Source organism: Sceloporus undulatus, chromosome 1, assembly GCF_019175285.1.
Source record: "Sceloporus undulatus isolate JIND9_A2432 ecotype Alabama chromosome 1, SceUnd_v1.1, whole genome shotgun sequence".
Taxonomy (NCBI): Eukaryota; Metazoa; Chordata; class Lepidosauria; order Squamata; family Phrynosomatidae; genus Sceloporus; species Sceloporus undulatus.
In genome coordinates, this window is record NC_056522.1 from 333,337,481 (window position 1) to 333,356,909 (window position 19,429).

The following is a 19,429-nucleotide window of genomic DNA, read 5'->3' on the forward strand; positions in this document are numbered from 1 at the left end:
TAACCATAACCCACTAATATTGTTATGCAGTTCATGTCAGAAGCGGTGTAGATTCTGTAACAACTATAGATTCCACTATTAACTATGACCAGAGATCTGACAAGTGTGCAGGTGTTCAAAGGTTTGTGAGTTAAAATGATGAAGTCTTTGATGAATTTTTAATAGTTGAATTTTTAATACAGGTCGGCCTCCTTTCTTTGAGTCTGCATTCCAGATTAATTGATAAATAGTAGAACTGTGCAGTGCTAGATTCTCCTAAGCAAACAAGTAGGGAAAATCTATAAAATAAAATCTGCCTGGTTGGCTTCTGCTCAGATCTTAGTTGTAGCTTCTTTAAAGGAGAATTATGAAAGGCTTTTAACCTTATTCCTTTTCTGTGGAGAGGTTCTTTTTCTCATGTTAAAAATAAAACACGTTTATTAAACAGAAATGTTGTTTTAACAGTTGTTGAACTCTAGAGTTCAGAAACCAACCGAACAAAAATCTTCTTTGGAGGAAATTTTAAAAAGGAGCACTCTTCTCATGTTGTTGTGAAAAAGACAAGTCTAATTTTGGGGTGGTCTATTACCCTCAGGTTGCTGGTGTTTTGAAATCCCATAGCCTGGTGGAACACATTTCACTTATCCAAATGAAATAGTCCAATCCAAAATTAGACTAATACTGTGCCTTCATAAAGCCACTGATATGAACGATTACCATCCTTTGCTGACCAACTCATTAAATAACAAGACCAGACACAGAGAACTGGGTTATAAAATGGGCAACTTTATTAAAATTCAACCTATTTAACTTTATTTCTTGAGAATTGCAAGCCCGGGGGGGAGAACCTTGTGTAGGAACAGCTGGCGGATGGTCTGCTCCAAGACCAATTCCCCAGCTTCCAAAAAGGGCGAAAACACCTGAGCCCCAAGGGCAATCCATAATTTGGGTTGCCCCTGGCCGGCCCTCATCCGGAAGGCCAACCCAAGACTTCCCCACTTAACTCTCAAGACTTAAGTGAGGGTTTGAATCTCAAGCCCGCCCCAAGGCAAGTCTCTTTCCCTTCGTGTTTAGCCTTAAGACGTAAAACTCTGTTCCAGAGACCCACCTTCACCCTTTAGGAGAGTGCCGAGGTGCTCACTGAACCAACTATCTCCCCTCGCCTATGCATAAGGCCTATTTATGGCCACACCCCAAGCCAATCATCCAATTCCTTATCCAGCAGTGTAGGGTAGGCAAAAAACCCTTGGGAAAACAAGGGCAAAAATTCCTACCCGGTTCCGAAGCAACCAGAATGAATCTTACACTGTCGTCGAGGTGGGAGGGTGGGCCAGCTCTTTTGAACTGACAGGGAAGCAAGGGCAGGAGAGCCTTAAATAGGCTTAGCCCCACCCCTCCCTGTCTAATGGCTGCTCAAAGCGCGCCGTTTTTATTTAAATCTTCTGGTCTCTCCAATGATAGGCCAGCAAAACCTTCTCACTGGGCCAATGGGCCCCAAGAACCATTGTCATCTACCTTTAGTAAGCCTTCTGCAAAACAATGTCTCCATTCCAAAGTGGACATAGACTCATGGACTTGGCACAAGGCTGCTAATGGTGCTCATTGGCCAGTGGTGCACTTTTGGTCCATTTCTCCTCTTCATTATTCAAAATGCCTTCAGGTCATAAATTACAACTGAAGAAATTCAGCATTACAGTGATAGATGAATTAGCAAGACCTAAGCAGGGCAGCTGAGAACAGAAGCTTTTGTAGGTCTCTCATGCATAGGGCTGCCATAAGCCAAAGTCAACTTGATGGTGAATAACAAATAACACCTAATAACAACAAAGAACAGTGGCAGAAAGAATTTCACTGACATTTGCTTTATCTTAAAGAGCTAGGAGGAAATAACTTAATGACAAAGCAGTCAGAGAAGTTGTCATTGACTCATTATCATCCTTTTCATATATTCTTTTAGCACATTTTGATAGTCTCTCTATGAAATCTTTGCAACCATTAAGCATCTAGAAGAATTAATAATAATGGGACAAACATGAAGTTTGTATTAATATTATTATTATTGGAGCAGAGTAATCAATTCATCAGGAGATAGTTCCTCTATCATCAACTGCTTCCTGATCTCTGCCGTAATCTACATTGCTCTATGATTTTATCTACATCTGTGTACCTTTCTTTACAAAAGCTGGAAATTGAGAATGAACTATGACAGAAAGTCATCACTAGTGCTTCAAACAAAAACACAACACTATAGTGACTGCTTCTTTGATTCACTTGCCTTAGAGTTAGAAAACAAGGTGCTGCCACTGTGTCAGACTGCATGTAGCTTTCTCTGCTCTTTAATGCTAGCTAATGCAAATGGGCACTAGATTAATGTACAAGCTATGTCATTCCCACTGGCTTATGCCATTATATCATAGTCTCAACAACCTTTCAGCCCCGAGGGCCTTATTTTATGGTTATAGCCCTCCAAGCCAATCACTATTTATTATGAGTACAGTGCTGTCACTTCAAAAGACTTTGGGTAAGATGTGTGTAATATGGCAGGGTCACACTTCATATTTTCAAAAATAAATAAAGGAATGTTTGAATTTTCTCAAAATGTGAAACCCAGCAACAAATAAAATGTGAAATAGAATATTTAACACACATTGTTTGTGCAATTATTGTATAAAATACAAATATAAAAACATTGTTTTATTATAATTATGCCTCTGTCAGCTATATATATTTTTTTCAAGTGAGGCTTTCTAGAAAAACTCTGTGCTTGTGAAGCTGACTTGGATATGGCTTGTCTATTATTTTCCAGTCTAATAAAACTGCATCACATAAGCAGAGAGATAATGTTGCAATCTTATACACATTTACTTATATACATGTTGAATTCAGTAGGACTTTTAAGTAGACATGCATAGGATTACATTGCATATATATATATATATATATATATATATATATATAGTAACTATATGTCGCTATTATGACTATAATATAGAAACACAGAAGACATTGACTATAATATAGAAACACAGAAGGACCGAGAATATCCGTGGGTGGAAATAAATGCTATTTCCCCCTTGTCATGGACGGACCATTCTCTGGTCAAGGTAGGACTGAAAGCCACGATCCAAAAACCCGTCGGGAGTGGAGGACCTATTACAATGGTCCACCCTCGAAGGCTGATTGAACCCAAAAGGTTCCAAGAAGCCCTAGAGGGTGTTATGTTTGGGAACGATGGTGACGTTGTCGAAACCCTGGTTGACAATTGGAATACGAACCTTACCGGGGCAATAGACAGTATCGCTCCCAAGCGTCCTTACCAGCCCGCTCCTAATAAAAGACCCTGGTATACTAAAGATCTTTGCCAGATGAAGCGGGCTGTGCAACAACTAGAGTGCCACTGGCGGAAACATCAGAACATATCTGACAAGACACTCCATGAGAACATGTTATGTTCCTACGGAGTGGCAATCAATGCAGCTAAGAACTTGTTCTGTGCTGCACGGACTGCATCAGCAGAGTTTCGTCCAGCAGAGCTGTTCAGGGTGGTTAGGGAATTAATCCAACCCCTGGCCACCCTGAACCCTTTATTAGAGCCATTGAGAGCCTGCTGTGACGCCTTTCATGACTTTTTTTGCTGATAAAATCTCTCAGATAAGGGCTGATCTTGATGCTGGTTTTTTGACAGAACCAATAACAGAGGCATCCAGTGACTCTATAAACAAGGTTATTCTGGATAGTTTTGAGTTTGTGAATACCGAGGACATGGACAAGCTCCTTGGCTGCGTGAAAAGGACGACATGCCCTCTCAACCCTTGCCCTTCTTGGTTGACCGTTCAGGTAGGAGATGCCATAAAAACCGCATTACATCTCATAATAAACACATCTCTTTGGGAGGGTATATTTCCATTGGCCTTAAAACAGGCAATAGTAAAACCTCTTTTGAAGAAACCTTCCCTTGATCCCCTGCTAATGTGTAATTACAGACCGGTCTCCCTGTTACCATTCTTGGGCAAGGTGATTGAGAGGGCAGTCGCCTTTCAGCTCCAAGCTGTCTTGGATGAAACCAATTATCTGGACCCATTTAAAACTGGCTTCAGGGCGGGCCACGGAGTTGAAACTGCCATGGTCACCTTAGTCGATGATCTCCGTCTGGGCATCGACAGGGAAAGTGTGACTTTGTTGGTGCTCTTGGACATCTCAGTGGCCTTCGATACCATTGACCATGGTACCTGTCTGCCTTACTGTCCTCCCCCTGCTCACAGGGATATTTTATGTGATATTTTGTGGATGCATAGATCAATTTGATGAGCATGAGCTGCTATTCATCATACAATATTGTCTGATGTACAATATAAATCTGTATAAGCTAACTCAAAAAATTAGGGAGCTAAGGATTGTGACACTCAAAATAAAGGATATCTTATAATCAGTGATGGAGAACATTGTACTCTTTGCCAAACAGAAAGTTCATCTATCCTGAAATAGCACCCCCACTCCCCACCCCATTTTGCTGTATTCTCTTCTTGATTATTCACATATGGACAAAGGAACAACAGTGGAATTTAAAAAACCTTGTGCATTATGACAGGCTAGTCTATTTGCTAATTGTATTTTGAAAGAATACATTATCAATAGGGTTTGAAGAATAAAATACCATTCACAGTTGCTCTCAAATATATGTGTCAATGAATTAAATAATAATAATAATAATAATAATTTGTTTTATTTATATACTGCTATTCCAAAGATCATAGCTGTGAACAGCAAGTAAGCTAATTAGCAAGTAAGCTAATTTGCCCCCAACAGTCTGGGTACTCATTTTAGCGACCTCAGAAGGATGCAAGCCTGAGTCGAGCTTGGGCCCTTTTGCTGGTCTTGAACTCGCAACCTTGTGGTTTCGAGTGAATGGCTGCAGTACAGGCAGTACAGGCATTTAACCATTATTTGCAGTATCTTTGCATATAAACCAGTAATAAGAAAGAGAACTGGCTAAGTCAGACTGAATATAATACTGATCAATATCCTGCTCTCTTCTTGTTTCAGTTTACAAGCTTTGAGAAAGGAAAAATCCCGAGATGCTGCCCGTTCTCGCCGAGGGAAGGAAAACTTTGAGTTCTATGAGTTGGCCAAGTTGTTGCCACTCCCTGCAGCTATTACCAGCCAGCTGGACAAGGCATCCATCATCCGATTAACAATTAGCTATTTGAAGATGAGGGACTTTGCTAATCAGGGGGATCCTCCGTGGAACTTGCGAATGGAAGGACCACCACCAAACACATCAGTAAAAGGTATGGGGTTGGATGGTCATAGCATGTGGAATGTAGCAGCCAATACTGATATCTAAATTGAAATGTTTACCATCCTTTCTTTTTTCCCTGCATATCAAATCCTTTAAAGGGATACAAATGTGGAAATCTGAGGTCTGCATGAGAAAGACACCATGTGAAGGTGAAATAAACCTCTTATTATATTTATATTTTATTTTAAAACAAACATATCAGCATAACTATTGTGCTGAGCAAATGAAATTTGGGTATGCATATTTACATGACTAGTGAGCCACCATTCAACACAGAATTGTATGTTTAAATTTACTGATTTTTTTAAAGTGTGCTTATTATAGCCATGAAATGCAATCTGTATGCATGATTATTTGAAAGTGTGCCCTGCTGGGTTCACAAAAGATTACTCTTAAGTATGCATATGGTTGTCCCCTTTTTCTGTTTGTTAAATACAATATACACTTCTGGGTGGAAAACTATAAACTGTCTTAATGGGAAGCAGGATACATCGGGAAATTTGCTGAATTCTTTGTAAAGAGACAGAAGCTACTTATTAATTTTTTATTATTTTGTTGTGTTTCATCTTCTGCATTTCACCAGAAAGTAGTTTCTAATCATCTGGCTTAAAATTTAAGGCTATATTTTAATTGAGTATACATTTTCATTTCATTCAGATTTTGCAAAGAACTGAAAACAACATAAGCACAAACATATGTGTGTTTACATTGTGTCATTAAAGATTAGATGCTGGAAACAAAATGTTAAAGTTCTGATGTTAGATTATTATGTGAGTTTCATTGCTTTATATCAGCATCTATGAGTTCAATTGTACCTTCAAGCTCCTTAAGACTAAATCAATTAACATATTTGAACTGATCTGAAAGAAAACTGTTTGAAAAAGTGTTATAGGGGCGAAATAGAAGGGCAGAAGGGTCGGCTTGAAGCTGCCCCTTCCAAAGATGGGGATTGAGGCCTCAGGGAACACATGTCATGGCCCCAATCCGTCTTGAAGCCATCTGAAAAAGGAGCAGCAAAGATCTGCTCTTTTTTTGGCTGGGAATTAGGCAGCTTTTCTCACCCCGCCACAGCCCCATGGCAGCTTCAAACTGCTCCAGCGGTGTGAAGTCTATAAATGCCATTCTGCTGGAGCACCTTGAAGTCATCCACATCTGGGTGGCTGCCTGACGTCTGGGCAGCTTCAGGGTAGCACTGAAGTGTATAGCCTGTAAATGCCATGCTCCCAGGCCACCCGGATGCTGGCTTTAAAGGGCTCTCTGTTCCAGCCCAGACACTCACCCTTTCATATAATATGGGTCACACATACAAATGTCTTGCAATCATTAATGTATTGCATGGATCCCAAACAAGTTTCCTCTTGGATGCACATCATTTTGTGCAACAGGGCTTTCTTTCTGACTTTTAGCCTCATATCACAGCTGTCCTTTTCTTTTCCAGGGAGTTAACTAGTTTCTTACAGTGTGGGATGGAGATGAAAAGAGATGTTAAGTCAGAAAATTTAGGGGAAATCACATGCACATTGAGATTTTGTTATGCTCATCTTTGGACTGAGATGACTGTTGTAAAAAGAAAATACAAAAACTAATTTTACAAGATCTGAAATCCACTTGTGCAGCAAACTTTCTCATTCTTACCCTCTGCAACCAATTGTACCTCTTTAAAATTTGTTCCAGAGATTTCCCCCCGAAATTCAGAAGCATATTTTCAGGGTATAGAAGAGGCAGCAACATGCAGAAAGAGTTGTCTCTCTCCCCGTTCCACTGACAGAAAATGTTCTTTCAGTGGAATATTCAATCTTCAATATCTTGTTATATCTATACTAATACAACAACAACAACAAAAACACTTTTGTCAGTTGTGCAAATATGACCATATTGAGAAATGGTTGGAAATGTGTTTCTTTGATGTCAGTACATGCTGATGAGGAAAAATGTGGACTGAGAATAATCTTCAGGTTTTGTTTGGTTTTTTATAGGCAAAATTCAGAAATGGTGCATAGCATTTTTAATATAAAATAATGATTCTATACAAAACAATTATTTTTTATGGATAAAATCCTGTTTTTGTACAAAAATGCACATTTTGTGCAGAAAAAGTCCCAGACTCTTAATATCCTTTTAATAAAATGCAGGTTTTGAGGACTTTCTTACAACAAGAAAAGAAGTTAAAATATTCTTTTTTTTCCCTTTGAGAATAAAATTAGTGAAGTACTGTATCCCTTACAACTGTGTTTTCACATTAAATTGTATTTTTTTTTCTAAAGAAATTTAGGTATACAAAATTAACTCATTTCTTCTTCTCCTTCAAGCACACACACAGAGATTGGAAACATTTTCTCTCTTTTAAACTATTCACCGATTATTATGATATGCAGATCAAAAATAGTACTGCATTTAATTATTTATTATTTTATTTGTCGTTGTGTGCCTTCAAGTCATTTCTATCATAGGGTTTACTTGGGAAGATTTATTCAAAAAGGGCTTGATGTTGCTTTCTGAGGCTGAGAGTATGACTTGCTCAAGGGAATTTCATGGCCATATAGGGATTCCAACCCTGGTCACCAGAGTCATAATCCATTGCTCAAACTATATACTGCATTGGCTTGTAAACTAGGATTTAAAATTTTCCTGTTCGGATATATCATAGTTAAGATTAATCAGTTTGTTCTGGTTAGAAGATAAGAACAAATAGTGGTTAATTGAAAAGTAAATCCAATCTCCTTGCAGCTCCAGAGAAGGAAAGCTCAAACATGAACCATACTTCAGTGTTAAAGCACAATTAAATTCTTCTCATGAAAGGAAAATGCTTTAATTTTATATTGGCAAAATGTTCTTACTAGTCAGTTAAAAAGTATTTTACATGGATTTGCATCAGCATGTATCAGTTGGTGCTGCGTACTGTATACTGGAGCGAATATGGTACTAGAAAACAGTAGGGATAAAATATTATAAAATGTGTGTCAAATGGTGGCCACTGATAAAGGATTTTTAGAGTACCTGGCTTTAAAAGAGAGTATTGTTTGAACAGGCATAACAGAAACCTAAATGGAGAAAAGTAGTAGAAAATAAGTATCTGTAGATACACACTATAAAAGAAGAACACGAGAGGGTGTACTGAAGTTGATACTGCTGTCTTTAACAGACTAGAAATCCACGAAATGGCATTGGCATATAATACCAGACACCACCCCCAAAAGCAATTTAGTACTAGGGAATACTGTTCTCCCTGCACTACGGGTGGTATTGGAACAGACTGAAAATAGGAAGAGATCAGTGGATAAATACAGTGTGTCCTTGATGCCAGCTGGGATTTGGTTCTCCCATTGATAACAAAATCCATGGATGCTAAAGTTCTATTAAATACAATGGGATAGTAAAATGGTGTCCCTTATATAAAATAGCAAAATGAAGGTTTGCTTTTTGGAATTTATACATTTTAAAAATATTTTCAAGCCATGGGTGGTTGAACCCATGGATAAAAAAAATCCATGGATATGGAAGGCCGACTGTATAGTGACAGTGAGAACCAGTGTGGTGTAGTGGTTTGATTGTTGAACTATGACTCTAAAGACCAGGGTTTGAATCGCTGCTCAACCATGGAAGCCCACTGGCTGACCTTGAGCAAGTCACACACTCTCAGCCTAAGAGGAAAGCAAAGGCAAACTGTCTCTGAACAAATCTTGCCAGAAAAAAAACCATGATAGGTTTGTCTTATGGTTGCCATAAGTCAGAAACTACTTGAGGTTGCACAACAACAGTAGTGAGAAACTTCGTTTAATTCAAATAGTCTGGCTAATCAGTTAGAGGTAAAAATTCTATATCCTACAAACCACAGTTACTTTGAAATCAATTAGATACCAGACAGTACTGGATTTAATCAGATGTGGGCTCAGACATGGTATGAGATGAACATGTGTAAAATGGACTGGAAGTTGTGACCATGCTGCTCTTCAGCATAAATGTAATTCAGTGCATGTGGCAAGTAAGCCTAACACAGTCAACACAGGAAATGTTTTTTTAAATTATCAGCTAGTGAGTGATTTACATTTCTTTTAATCACTAGGCAGATATTAAAAACCACATTAATAAAAATACAGCTATTGTTTTTTATTTAAAACATTTACATCCTGTCTTTCTCCAAATGTTGTGACTGAACAAGGCTCAAAACAAAATTTAAAATAAACCCAGAGACAGCTAAATGCATAATAGTTACAGTGGTAAAATGCTATTAAACAAATTAATTGATGAAATCTCTGTGCAAATTTAGCATTCATGAGATAAGGATTCTCTTATATAATGGTAACTTGTTAAAGATTAGGAAACAGAGACAAGGAATAAAAAAAATAGGTCTCACAATGTTATGCTGGCCTAAGAACTTGTACTGATACCCATGCTCTGTAACATGTTAATAACGAATGTGGCGTATAAGCAGTGAGGCGGACAAGTTTGCAAATGACATCAAATGAGCAAAATGATCACAGGATTTGAAGCACAAGGAAAGATTACAACATTTGGGCTATTTAATCAGAAGGCAAGTGAGGCAGGATTACAAAATGGGGATTTAAAATTAGGCATAATACTACAGAATGCATGTTTCTCATATTTCAGTTCACTTAAAAATCACTCCAGTATAGGATTGTGTGTCCAGTGATGTGGTTTGATTAACATTAAAGACACAGGGAGCTCAGGATCTGAGCAAGGGAACACCTCATGTTTCCACTCAGTCACGTTCCACTCTGTAGATGGGGCTCCAGTTAAGTTTTTTAATTGGAAGGGCTATCAAGTCAGTTTATAAAAAGTCACTTGAATGAATAAAATTGTACTGTAAAATGATGGTTCATGCAATGTGTGAATCTCTTACATGTGGGATTAGCTCATCTTTCACTTGATTAACAGTTTCCTTTGAGTACAAAACTGACATATATTCATGTTGTCAAATATTGGTGAAATTATGTTTAAAGCAATTCATTCTCATTTATTAAGATTTTTTTGTACTTTGTATGGATAAATAATCTCAGGTAAATACCTGTCAGTAATATAATAAACATGGCTTCTAATCCCACAGTAAAAGCACTAGACACTGTATATTGTGTTTCACAATCAGTCTCCTGAAGACATTTGGAAAATGTATGAGAAATTCTTCCTCTGCATGAGCTATGACTATTTGTAAAATTGAGATGACCCGTTCATGTTAATAATTTTGTATAGAAGCTTAGTTTTAAATTTGTCCTGGGCAACTATATGACAGTTTAATCATTTTAATTTAGAGCTTAAAAAAGGTCCTTTACTCTGTCCAGTCTATAAAGGCTGATGAATTTGTTTTGTTATGCATGTTTTGTATGAATTATTCCACACTGCGCTTGCAGAAAAAACATTCAGGTGACACTGTAATATTTCCCAAGTCAATTACTTCATGGAAATGATATGTTAAACAATTGCAAAGCAAGAGATAGTTTCCACCATTATTTTGGAAATATCTGTATTGTTACAGATCAAATATACATTATTCAGGAAATGACCATGCATTCCCAGCAGTGGTTCAGCAAAATAACTGATTATTGCAACCTTTAAAGAAATCTCATTGTCATGACTATTGGTTTAAACACTTCTCTATTCATAGTAATATTTGTTTGGAGGATATCTAAAAACCATTATATTGTTTATTAATCTAAAAAGCAATGACCATTGATATGACATTTGGTAAAACTAGATAATTCTTTAGTAGAGGAGACTTTATTTCCCCACCACCTCCACCCCCACCACCCCATGCCATTGTTGCGTGGAAAATAGAAGCTGCTGAATACAATGAGTTGACTCCAAATGCTGTATTTTCAAGATCAGGATAAAATTATCCTACAAAATAGATTTAATTTCAAAGAAAATCTGAAAGAAATGTGCAATAAAAGGATATTCATTCAATATATAGGAAATAAAGATTCAATTTAAAGAAAATATTGTGCTTAACACACTCAGGACAAGGTTTTACTGTCATTAGAACCATAAGATCTGCCATTACTCCTCATATAATTTTGTCTTGCATTCTGAAACTTAATTTTGCGGAGCAATTGTGTGAGTGTATAATGAACTATATGTGGCTATGTTTACGTGATAAATGGGATTCCGTACCATTATCAGAGCCTTCTTCCTGGGTAACAAAGGGTTACATTGTGTGAAGAGGCTCAGGCAAAATACACATCGACTTTTTGCATGGTCCCGGCACTGATTCTAGGTTTAGGGACCCCGTAGTAACTGCACGGTCCCTGACCCTAGCATGGCATGGCGGTGTAACAATGGCACCCTGTGTACATTGGTGCTGCCATTGTTACGTATGCGCCACACACAGTTTACGTCGCATGTGTACCATTGGTGTGCTTGCGACATCATTGCAGCACTGGAAAAAGAACCCGTTTTTTCCGGGTACTTTTTCCTCTGCAGTGAGGGTGCTCCATTTGAGGGCTGTGCCGTCCCTGTGGAGGAAACTAGGCTACCGGTAGGCCGTCATTTCTCGGCGGTCTGTCCTGGGCCTCAGTTACATTTTAATGAGGCTCAGCATTACAGGGGTGGTGAGATTGCAGTTGCCCGGTGAGATGAGTGGTTGGGCAGAAGCGCAGAACTTTGACATGCTTCTGAGGAAAGGTTATGAAATGCCTGTTGCACCACCTGGGCTCTTTTGTCTCTGGTTCTCACTAAGCAGACCATGAGGTGCGTCTAACAAAGGAATACTGGAGCCAAGAGCTCTTATTGGGAAAACTGGTGGAGGCTGGACAGTGAAGTCCAGACTCACAGATATTCAGGAACAACAAGAACTAAAAATCCCATCTGAACTGTGAGTAGAATTAGGAGAGTGTATTAGCTAGTCATTTAGGTGTTTTTATTCTTCCTGCTGATTTGACAGAAGCAATTTGATCTAGCACTTTACAGAAACCATGTAGTGGTAGCTGTGTTGGCCATTTAACAAATACAAACAAAAATCCATCAATGATACCTTTATTGGCCAATCAAAATGCACAATACAGTTGTTGCAAGCTTTTGAAGCTCCATGGGCTTCTTCATCAGGCACGATGTTACAAACCAAACAGGAAGGGGGGAGGACAATTTGGAGATGTCAGTCAAATGCCTGCATGTTGTTTCAGTCCTTAATAAAGATGGGGAGGGTATCTTTTGCAGGCAGACTCCTCCTCCTTCTGGCCATGCAGCAATAAGGAGATTTTCAAAGTCTAGGAAATTTAAAGTTCATTTGCATCTCAACAGGGAACCCTCTGGTTGAACTTCAACCAAGGAAAAACAATTTTCTTCTTCTTAAATTTGTACTGAATTCACATGTTTTACCTCTACATCACCAAAATGTTCCTGATGCAAAAACATGGAGACTTCTTGGAGAATCCATTGTTCTTTGCCTGCAAAGAGGCCTGTGACCTCACTGGAATGGAGACATATTGGATTTCAAAAGAGGGGCCCTGTTGCATCATGCAAGTCCCCCCAAGAAAAAAGAAATGAGACCCTAGTTTGCACTGTTGATGTCAGCAGTGGACAACAAAAGAATAGTGGCATTGGGGGATTTTGCACATGTTATACAGAGTCACACATGGATTCCATGAATCCATGGTTGGCTGGAATCTTTGATGGATTCTGTGAGTCCATTATGGATGGAACCTAGGCTTTCCTCAAACTTATGATGGCACATTGAATTATTCTCATGGTTCTGTTAAGTAGGTTTATTTAAAACAGGGATGGGCAAATATGGAAGGCTTGGGGGTTTGAATTATAACCTTGGGAGGACATACAGATGCCCAAAATAAGGGGGGTTGCCCCCCAAATGCCCTCTAGAGAGCATGGGACATTTTGCCATGTTTTTAGTCTCCCTGGCCATTTTGGGTATAGTAGAGGCACTGTGAAGCGAATGGAAGTCTTGCTCACTTCCTGTTTCTTTGAAAGCCTCATCTGGACCTAAATTGTCCTGGGGGTGGGAAAGTATGTCTATGCCTCAAGAGGGCATTTTGGAGGCAATGGTTTTTTTTGGAAATATTATTTTTTTGGATTGGAAGGGGGGGAGACTACCAAAAACTGGCATCCCCATGTGGCCTATCTACTACACTTTGCTTGTACCTGATTAAAATCAGAGTTGAACAGCTCTGTCTGGATGCCTTGCAAATCATCTCAACAAGCTTTCCTCAGAATCTCAAGTGTAACTTTGATGAAGTCATATGACATATTAAAACTAAAAGGTCTGGAACGGACTGCCTTTGAAGTGCTGCAATGTTTAATGACAGACAGATGTTTAAATTAAAGTAGGGTGATCTGAAACTCTTCAGGAAGGTATTTTATTTGGTTTCGAGGAGGAGGATGTGTGTGTGTGTGTGTTTGTGTGCGCGCGCGTGCCTTCAAATTGCCTGTCAACTTATGGCAACCTTATGCAATTCATAATGTTTTCTTAGGCAGGAATACTAATACTACAGAATGCTCAGAGGTGGTTTTGCAGTTCCTTCCTCTGAAATATAGGCAAAAGCACCTAGTATTATTGGCAGTGAGGATAAGGTAGAAATTACAAAATCCCACATTTTCTCAAACAAATTGATTGGGATGTTTATCATTATTTAAAAGCATGATATCATCTCATTGTGTCATTTTGTGGCAAACGAAAATGGTACCAGACTGCTGTGACTACACCACTGCTACTGGTTCAAGCAGTGGCCAAATTGTTACTGCTTTCTCATTTGTGGAGGATGAAACGTGCTAGTGTCTCATTTTATATTATGGTAAGTCCTCCCACAGTCTGCTCAACAAAAAATGGATACTAATCAGAAAAGCCTCTTTGGTGCTTTTCTGATTAGTATCCGAAATAACCACCTTCTCTCATGTGGCACAAATGGAAAACTCAAAGGAATGTATTTGTAAAATAGCACTTCACCTTACAGTTATGTGGTACAAATGCAGGACTGTATCGCACAATTGTTACAGAGACCAAGGTGGGCAGACAGAGCATGGCTTTGGCTGTCGAGTCTGGGCTCCCACTGAATTAGTTTGTATAATGGAGAATTCTACCACTGAAGCAAATGTCTACTCAGACTAGGGTCTCCTTTCATGAGCAGCGTAACATACAAGCAGCCAGCTTCTTCAAGATCAGAGTGTGTGCTTTTTCAACTGAAGAAATAGAAAGAATGAGCTATCATGAATTGTTTCCATACATATTACAATATTCAAACTAGTCTTCTCCTCGTGTAGGCAAAATAGTTCTGGAATTGGAGCAAAGTGTTTTGGGCTAAACAGAGAGAGAGATAATACTGAACCAATGCAGCTGTATAAGCCATAGTGGTTGGGGTTGCTGGAGAAATAAAGCAGAGTGCTGTGGTTGCTGCATACTTCTAAACACTCTGTCTTGTCCATGCTACCCATGCTGGTCATCTGGAGGCCCTTTCTAGTTTGCCTTCATGTCCAGTAATGGTAAATTACAAGCCTGAGTACTCGCAGTTTGAAAAAAAGTCATTCATTTTTTAATGTTATTTTGGCAAAATACTGTACTTTTATAACTTTTTTTAAATGTACATTTACAGCAGCTTATTACAAATTAATTTAACCAAATAACAAAAACCGATATAATATTAAAATAACCCATTACAATATTTCAAATTAATCTACACTATGCTTAACCTTAATTTTTCCAGCATAATTTATCTCGGTTCAACCAATTTTGGATAAGCCATGATGGAAAAAGTGATTTTACTGTAGATTAAAACAAGGTTCAGTAAGTAAATACAGTAGTAAATTTTGGGACCTTCCTCGCGGCTATGTAAAACTAGAAATAGATTCTGTATTAGAAAGAAATCTGTTGCGTTATAATAAAATGCCTTGGTGAGAACTTTATTCTATCAAGGGGAAATAAATAATTTGCATTCAACAGTGGAAGTGATTCCCATTCAGTTTAGCTGTCAGTAGATAAGTATTAGGTTAATTAAGGATATAACTGCAGAGGTACATCTCCCCCTTGGTATTGCACAGTTTGAAATAGTGGATTCTTACTGGATGCAATACAGAGTGGAATTGTGGACATCTGACTGCAGCCATAATCTGCTTGATTATTGATTGATTTATTGAAGACCATTTCTTCCCACTCTTCCTCCTCAAAGACTCCCAGGATCAATTACAAAGAGCAGAATTGAGATAATCCATGTCAGAAAGTTTAAAAGGCATGACAGAAAAGACAAAGTTATTGGGGAAAGAAGGGAGAAAATGCAAACTCAGACATTAAAGTGTTCACCACAGACTTAAGCAAGTAATGAATTCCATTCAACAGGTAGTTCAGCGCCTCTTAAAGTTTGATGCAAGCACAATGGGAAGGTTGCTGCTTCCTCTCTTTTCTGACACATAGCAGGGCTTTTCTCATGCTATTTAACACACATGCTGCCTGTGTCTGTGCTGTTTTTGAGAAAGATGCTCCCTGTACTTCATTTTGAAACAACCACATGCAGTAGTGCTTCACAGTGCATAAATTGTTGAATTTAATTCCAGAAGGACAGATAATAATCACCAACTCAAAAGGCTTTTAAAAGAAACTCAGCAAATTCCTAAGGGATAAATACTGGTGGCTTATGGTCTGAGAGTGGGTGTAGTTTGTATTTTAGTCCACGTTTTCAGGCTGTGTCCCTCCCTGGACCATGGAACACTCGAGGATAAGACTATCAGTAACTATATATATGGTGACTATATATTATATCCAGGGGAGCTAGCATTGTGTAGTGGGTTTTAACATTATACTATGGCTTTGGAGACCACTGTCTGAATTCCTGCTCAGGCACAGAAACCTGCTGGGTGACCTTGGACAAGTCACACTCTCTCAGCCTCAGAGGGAGACAAAAGGGGCATTTTGCCTGCTTTGAACAAATCTTGCAAAAAAAAAACAAACCCAAAAACAACAAAAAACAACCCTTGGTAGGTTTGTTTTAGCGTTGCCATAAATCATAAATAACTTGAAGGCACACAGCAACAACTGTGTTATATACAGGGTCAGAGAAGGAAAAGTCCTGAACTGTAATTGCATAGGCACCTGATTTGCCACGGTTCAAACAAGATACTGGTTTAAGTATGTCTTTGGTCTTATCCAGAACCACGCTTATGTTCTTACATGCTTACATGTACATTTAACTGAAATTATTTTGAGGCCATCCTTTTGTGGTTGGGGGGGAGGGATGGTGTGAGGAATTTTCAAACACAAGCTCATCCAGAAGTGGGACTGCCTAGGAGAAGCTCAGAAAAAGCTTACTAATTGAATCTGATGATTATACAAACAAGACCTTGCCAATTTTGTTCCATCTTTTTTGCAAATACATAAATCAATAACATGTTTTTCCCCCTTTATGGCTATATTTCAAATAAATGTTAGAAATAATAATATGCAGTACATTGGACGAGAATGTATTTCATATTTTGGTTTGTCTGTGATGTAAGTTCTGTTAAGTAATCACAGGAATATCATACTGCTTTACAAGATAATAAAATGATTCACAAGCGATTGACCCTAATGAGGGAATTAACTTCCTGATGAGAAGAGTTGAATGCACTAATGTTGTTCTTGCTTGATAATTTTAAATATATATATTAAAAATAGGGGTCTACCCAGTGGTTGCCTCAGAAGACATATTCTGAGGAACTGTTTTTCTCCAGATCCCCTTTCCATACAGGGTTGCCATATTCTACTTCTTAAAATCCAGGCACCTAATTTCCATATAATGAAAATATTCTACTTATGCAAATAACCCTAATTTACATTCTAAATATGCAAATTCAGCACATTAATGGTTGCATTTTTTCTTCCACTATGTTTAACCTTTGTACCATTTTTAAAGTCAGAACTGATCTGACAGAAACAGTACAGTCCAATGTTTAAATTAAACAGAGAGAATCGAATCCCTAAGGTGAACATATCATAGAACTTTCTTGACAAGTTTCTTTAGAGGGAGTTGCCATTACCACTCTCTGAGACTAGTCCTCACAGACCCAATTAATTTTTGCTTCTGAGTAGACCCATGTGGTGTATTTATTCATTTGCTCATTCTGGAAGGAGGAAGGAGTGTGAAAAACCAGGTGACAGACCAGATTCTGAAGTATTCCCCCCTTCATTATTGTTTCTACCCCTCCTTTCGGGATACTTCCCCCCATCCATCCCTGGGTGCTGTTGTTCATCCAAAAAGCCAAACTACTATTCCATAAATTAAGCCATCTGAACTGGAGATAACACTAGAGTCCAAAACACACTGCAGAATTAATGCAGTTTGTCACCGCTTTAACTGCCATAGTTCAATGCTATGGGATTCTGGGATTTGTAATTTGCTGTTGCACCAGAGCTCTCTGACGGAGAAGCCTTAAATGTTTTACAAAGCTACAATTCCCACAATTCTCTAGCATTGAGCCAAGGCGATTAAAGCAGTCTCAGACTGGACTATCTCTTCAGTGTGTTTAGGACCAATATATTTACTTATACTATATAGAGAATAGTAGATAATTGTAGCTTTCTTCCATACAACCCTCTTGTCTTGGTTGAACTCCAAAAAACCAAACTGCCTTTATTTATTTTTTTAACTCCTTCTCTGTTTGTGTGTCTTCTCCAGAGGCAGGAAGAGAATCCAACAGGAAAAGGGGAGAGACGACAACTTCACTGCCCATCAAAGCAGAGATTTGGGATTACATTCTAATTATCCCTGCCAAGAGTAGTTAAGAGTAGTTAAGTGTCAATAGACCTGTTATTGTGTCCCTTCAGAGGAAAATAAAAGGAAGGGAAGGGAGTTTCAGTGCAAAGACTGGAAACTGAAAAAATGTGGCCTGGAACAAAGCATGAATCTGAGATTAGTAGCGTCAAACACACCTAGCCAGCCAGGACATTTTTAGACCCTCTAATCCGTGAAAATCCTGATTTTCTAGGATGTATGTCAACCCTATTTCCATACTGTAGCTCCACAGCACTACCTTTCATACTTTCCTATAGTCTTCCCACTCTTTGGAACTGATTTTTCAACTATGCTAAGAAGAAAAGGCAAAAAGGATCTCTTCCCCTCTTCTGCTGATGTCTTCCAGAGATATCATGTCAGTCAACAACGCTTATAAAACAGAAAGACAGAACTGAACTCCATCTTTAATTTAGAAAATGACTATTGATAACCTGATAAAGACATTTAAATAAAAATGACGTGCTTCTGCAGCTGTTAGCAGGGAGTGGGCGGGGCTTAGCCTGCTTGAAGCTCTCCTGCCTGATCTCCCTGTCATTTGCCTTGATTAATAGTCCCCCATCCCAACCCTAGTTGTCTTTTGCATTTGGCTAGAAGGTTCTACATGAAATACTCCTGGAATCATAGTCTAAATGTATCCTTTCAAATAATTAGAAAAACACTGTCCATTCATTTTGGCTTTCACATAAATTCCAGTATTTTTAGAAGAGCTGACATGGAGATCTCCTGAAAGTCCAGACCAGCAAGGGATAAATTATACTTCTGATGTCATCATCAGTGGGTTAGATTGTACAACTGTACAATGTACAACTAGCTGCATCCTCCCTTTAAAAAGAAGGAACCATATGCCAGGAGATCTATTCAATAAAAGTTTCATGGTGGAGGGGTTAAACTGTTGTGGCACACCACAATTTACTGTTTGTATTCAAGTCCATAAATATCTGGTAAGAGCTTCATTTGACCACTAGATAAAATCCATATTCAGTTTTTGTCCTGAAATGCACATTTCTTGTAGAGTTGTGTTCAATTCACTTGACAAGGTGGTCCACAAAAACATGTGCACTAGGGGGTATCACAGCCCATTTTGTCAGAATAGCCTTCTTGAAAGAAAGATAATAATAAATAAAATAATAACATTTTTATTTCTATCCCGCTTTTTGCCAGGCAATCAAAGTGGCATACAACAAGCTAAAATACATCCATATTTACATAGAACCCCCCTTAAAACAAGATTAAACAGTATAAAATTAAAACTAACATGCTAAAATCCAAATAATCCAATTTGTTTATTCATTTCATTGGCTTTCTATCCCACCTTTACCCAAAATGAGATTCAAGGGAGCTATTATTTATTTCATGTGTCTTCTACCATCTCAGAAAGAAAACTTCATGGCTGAGTTTTTTCATGCTAGTTCTGTTTCTTATTTATAGCTTG

At 38.3% G+C, this 19,429-nt stretch overlaps 1 protein-coding gene across 2 annotated transcripts in view; it reads left to right on the forward strand.

Moving 5' to 3' along the window:
* Nucleotides 1-19,429, forward strand: part of NPAS3 (neuronal PAS domain protein 3) — a 952,772-nt gene that overhangs the window by 302,132 nt on the left and 631,211 nt on the right. The window contains exons 4-5 of one of the 2 annotated variants that reach the window (XM_042477645.1): nucleotides 5,023-5,267; nucleotides 5,377-5,427. In XM_042477645.1, the coding sequence (XP_042333579.1) occupies nucleotides 5,023-5,267; nucleotides 5,377-5,427 (296 nt within the window). The remainder of the gene's footprint in view (nucleotides 1-5,022; nucleotides 5,268-5,376; nucleotides 5,428-19,429) is intronic. The other variant, XM_042477653.1, reaches the window with a different exon arrangement.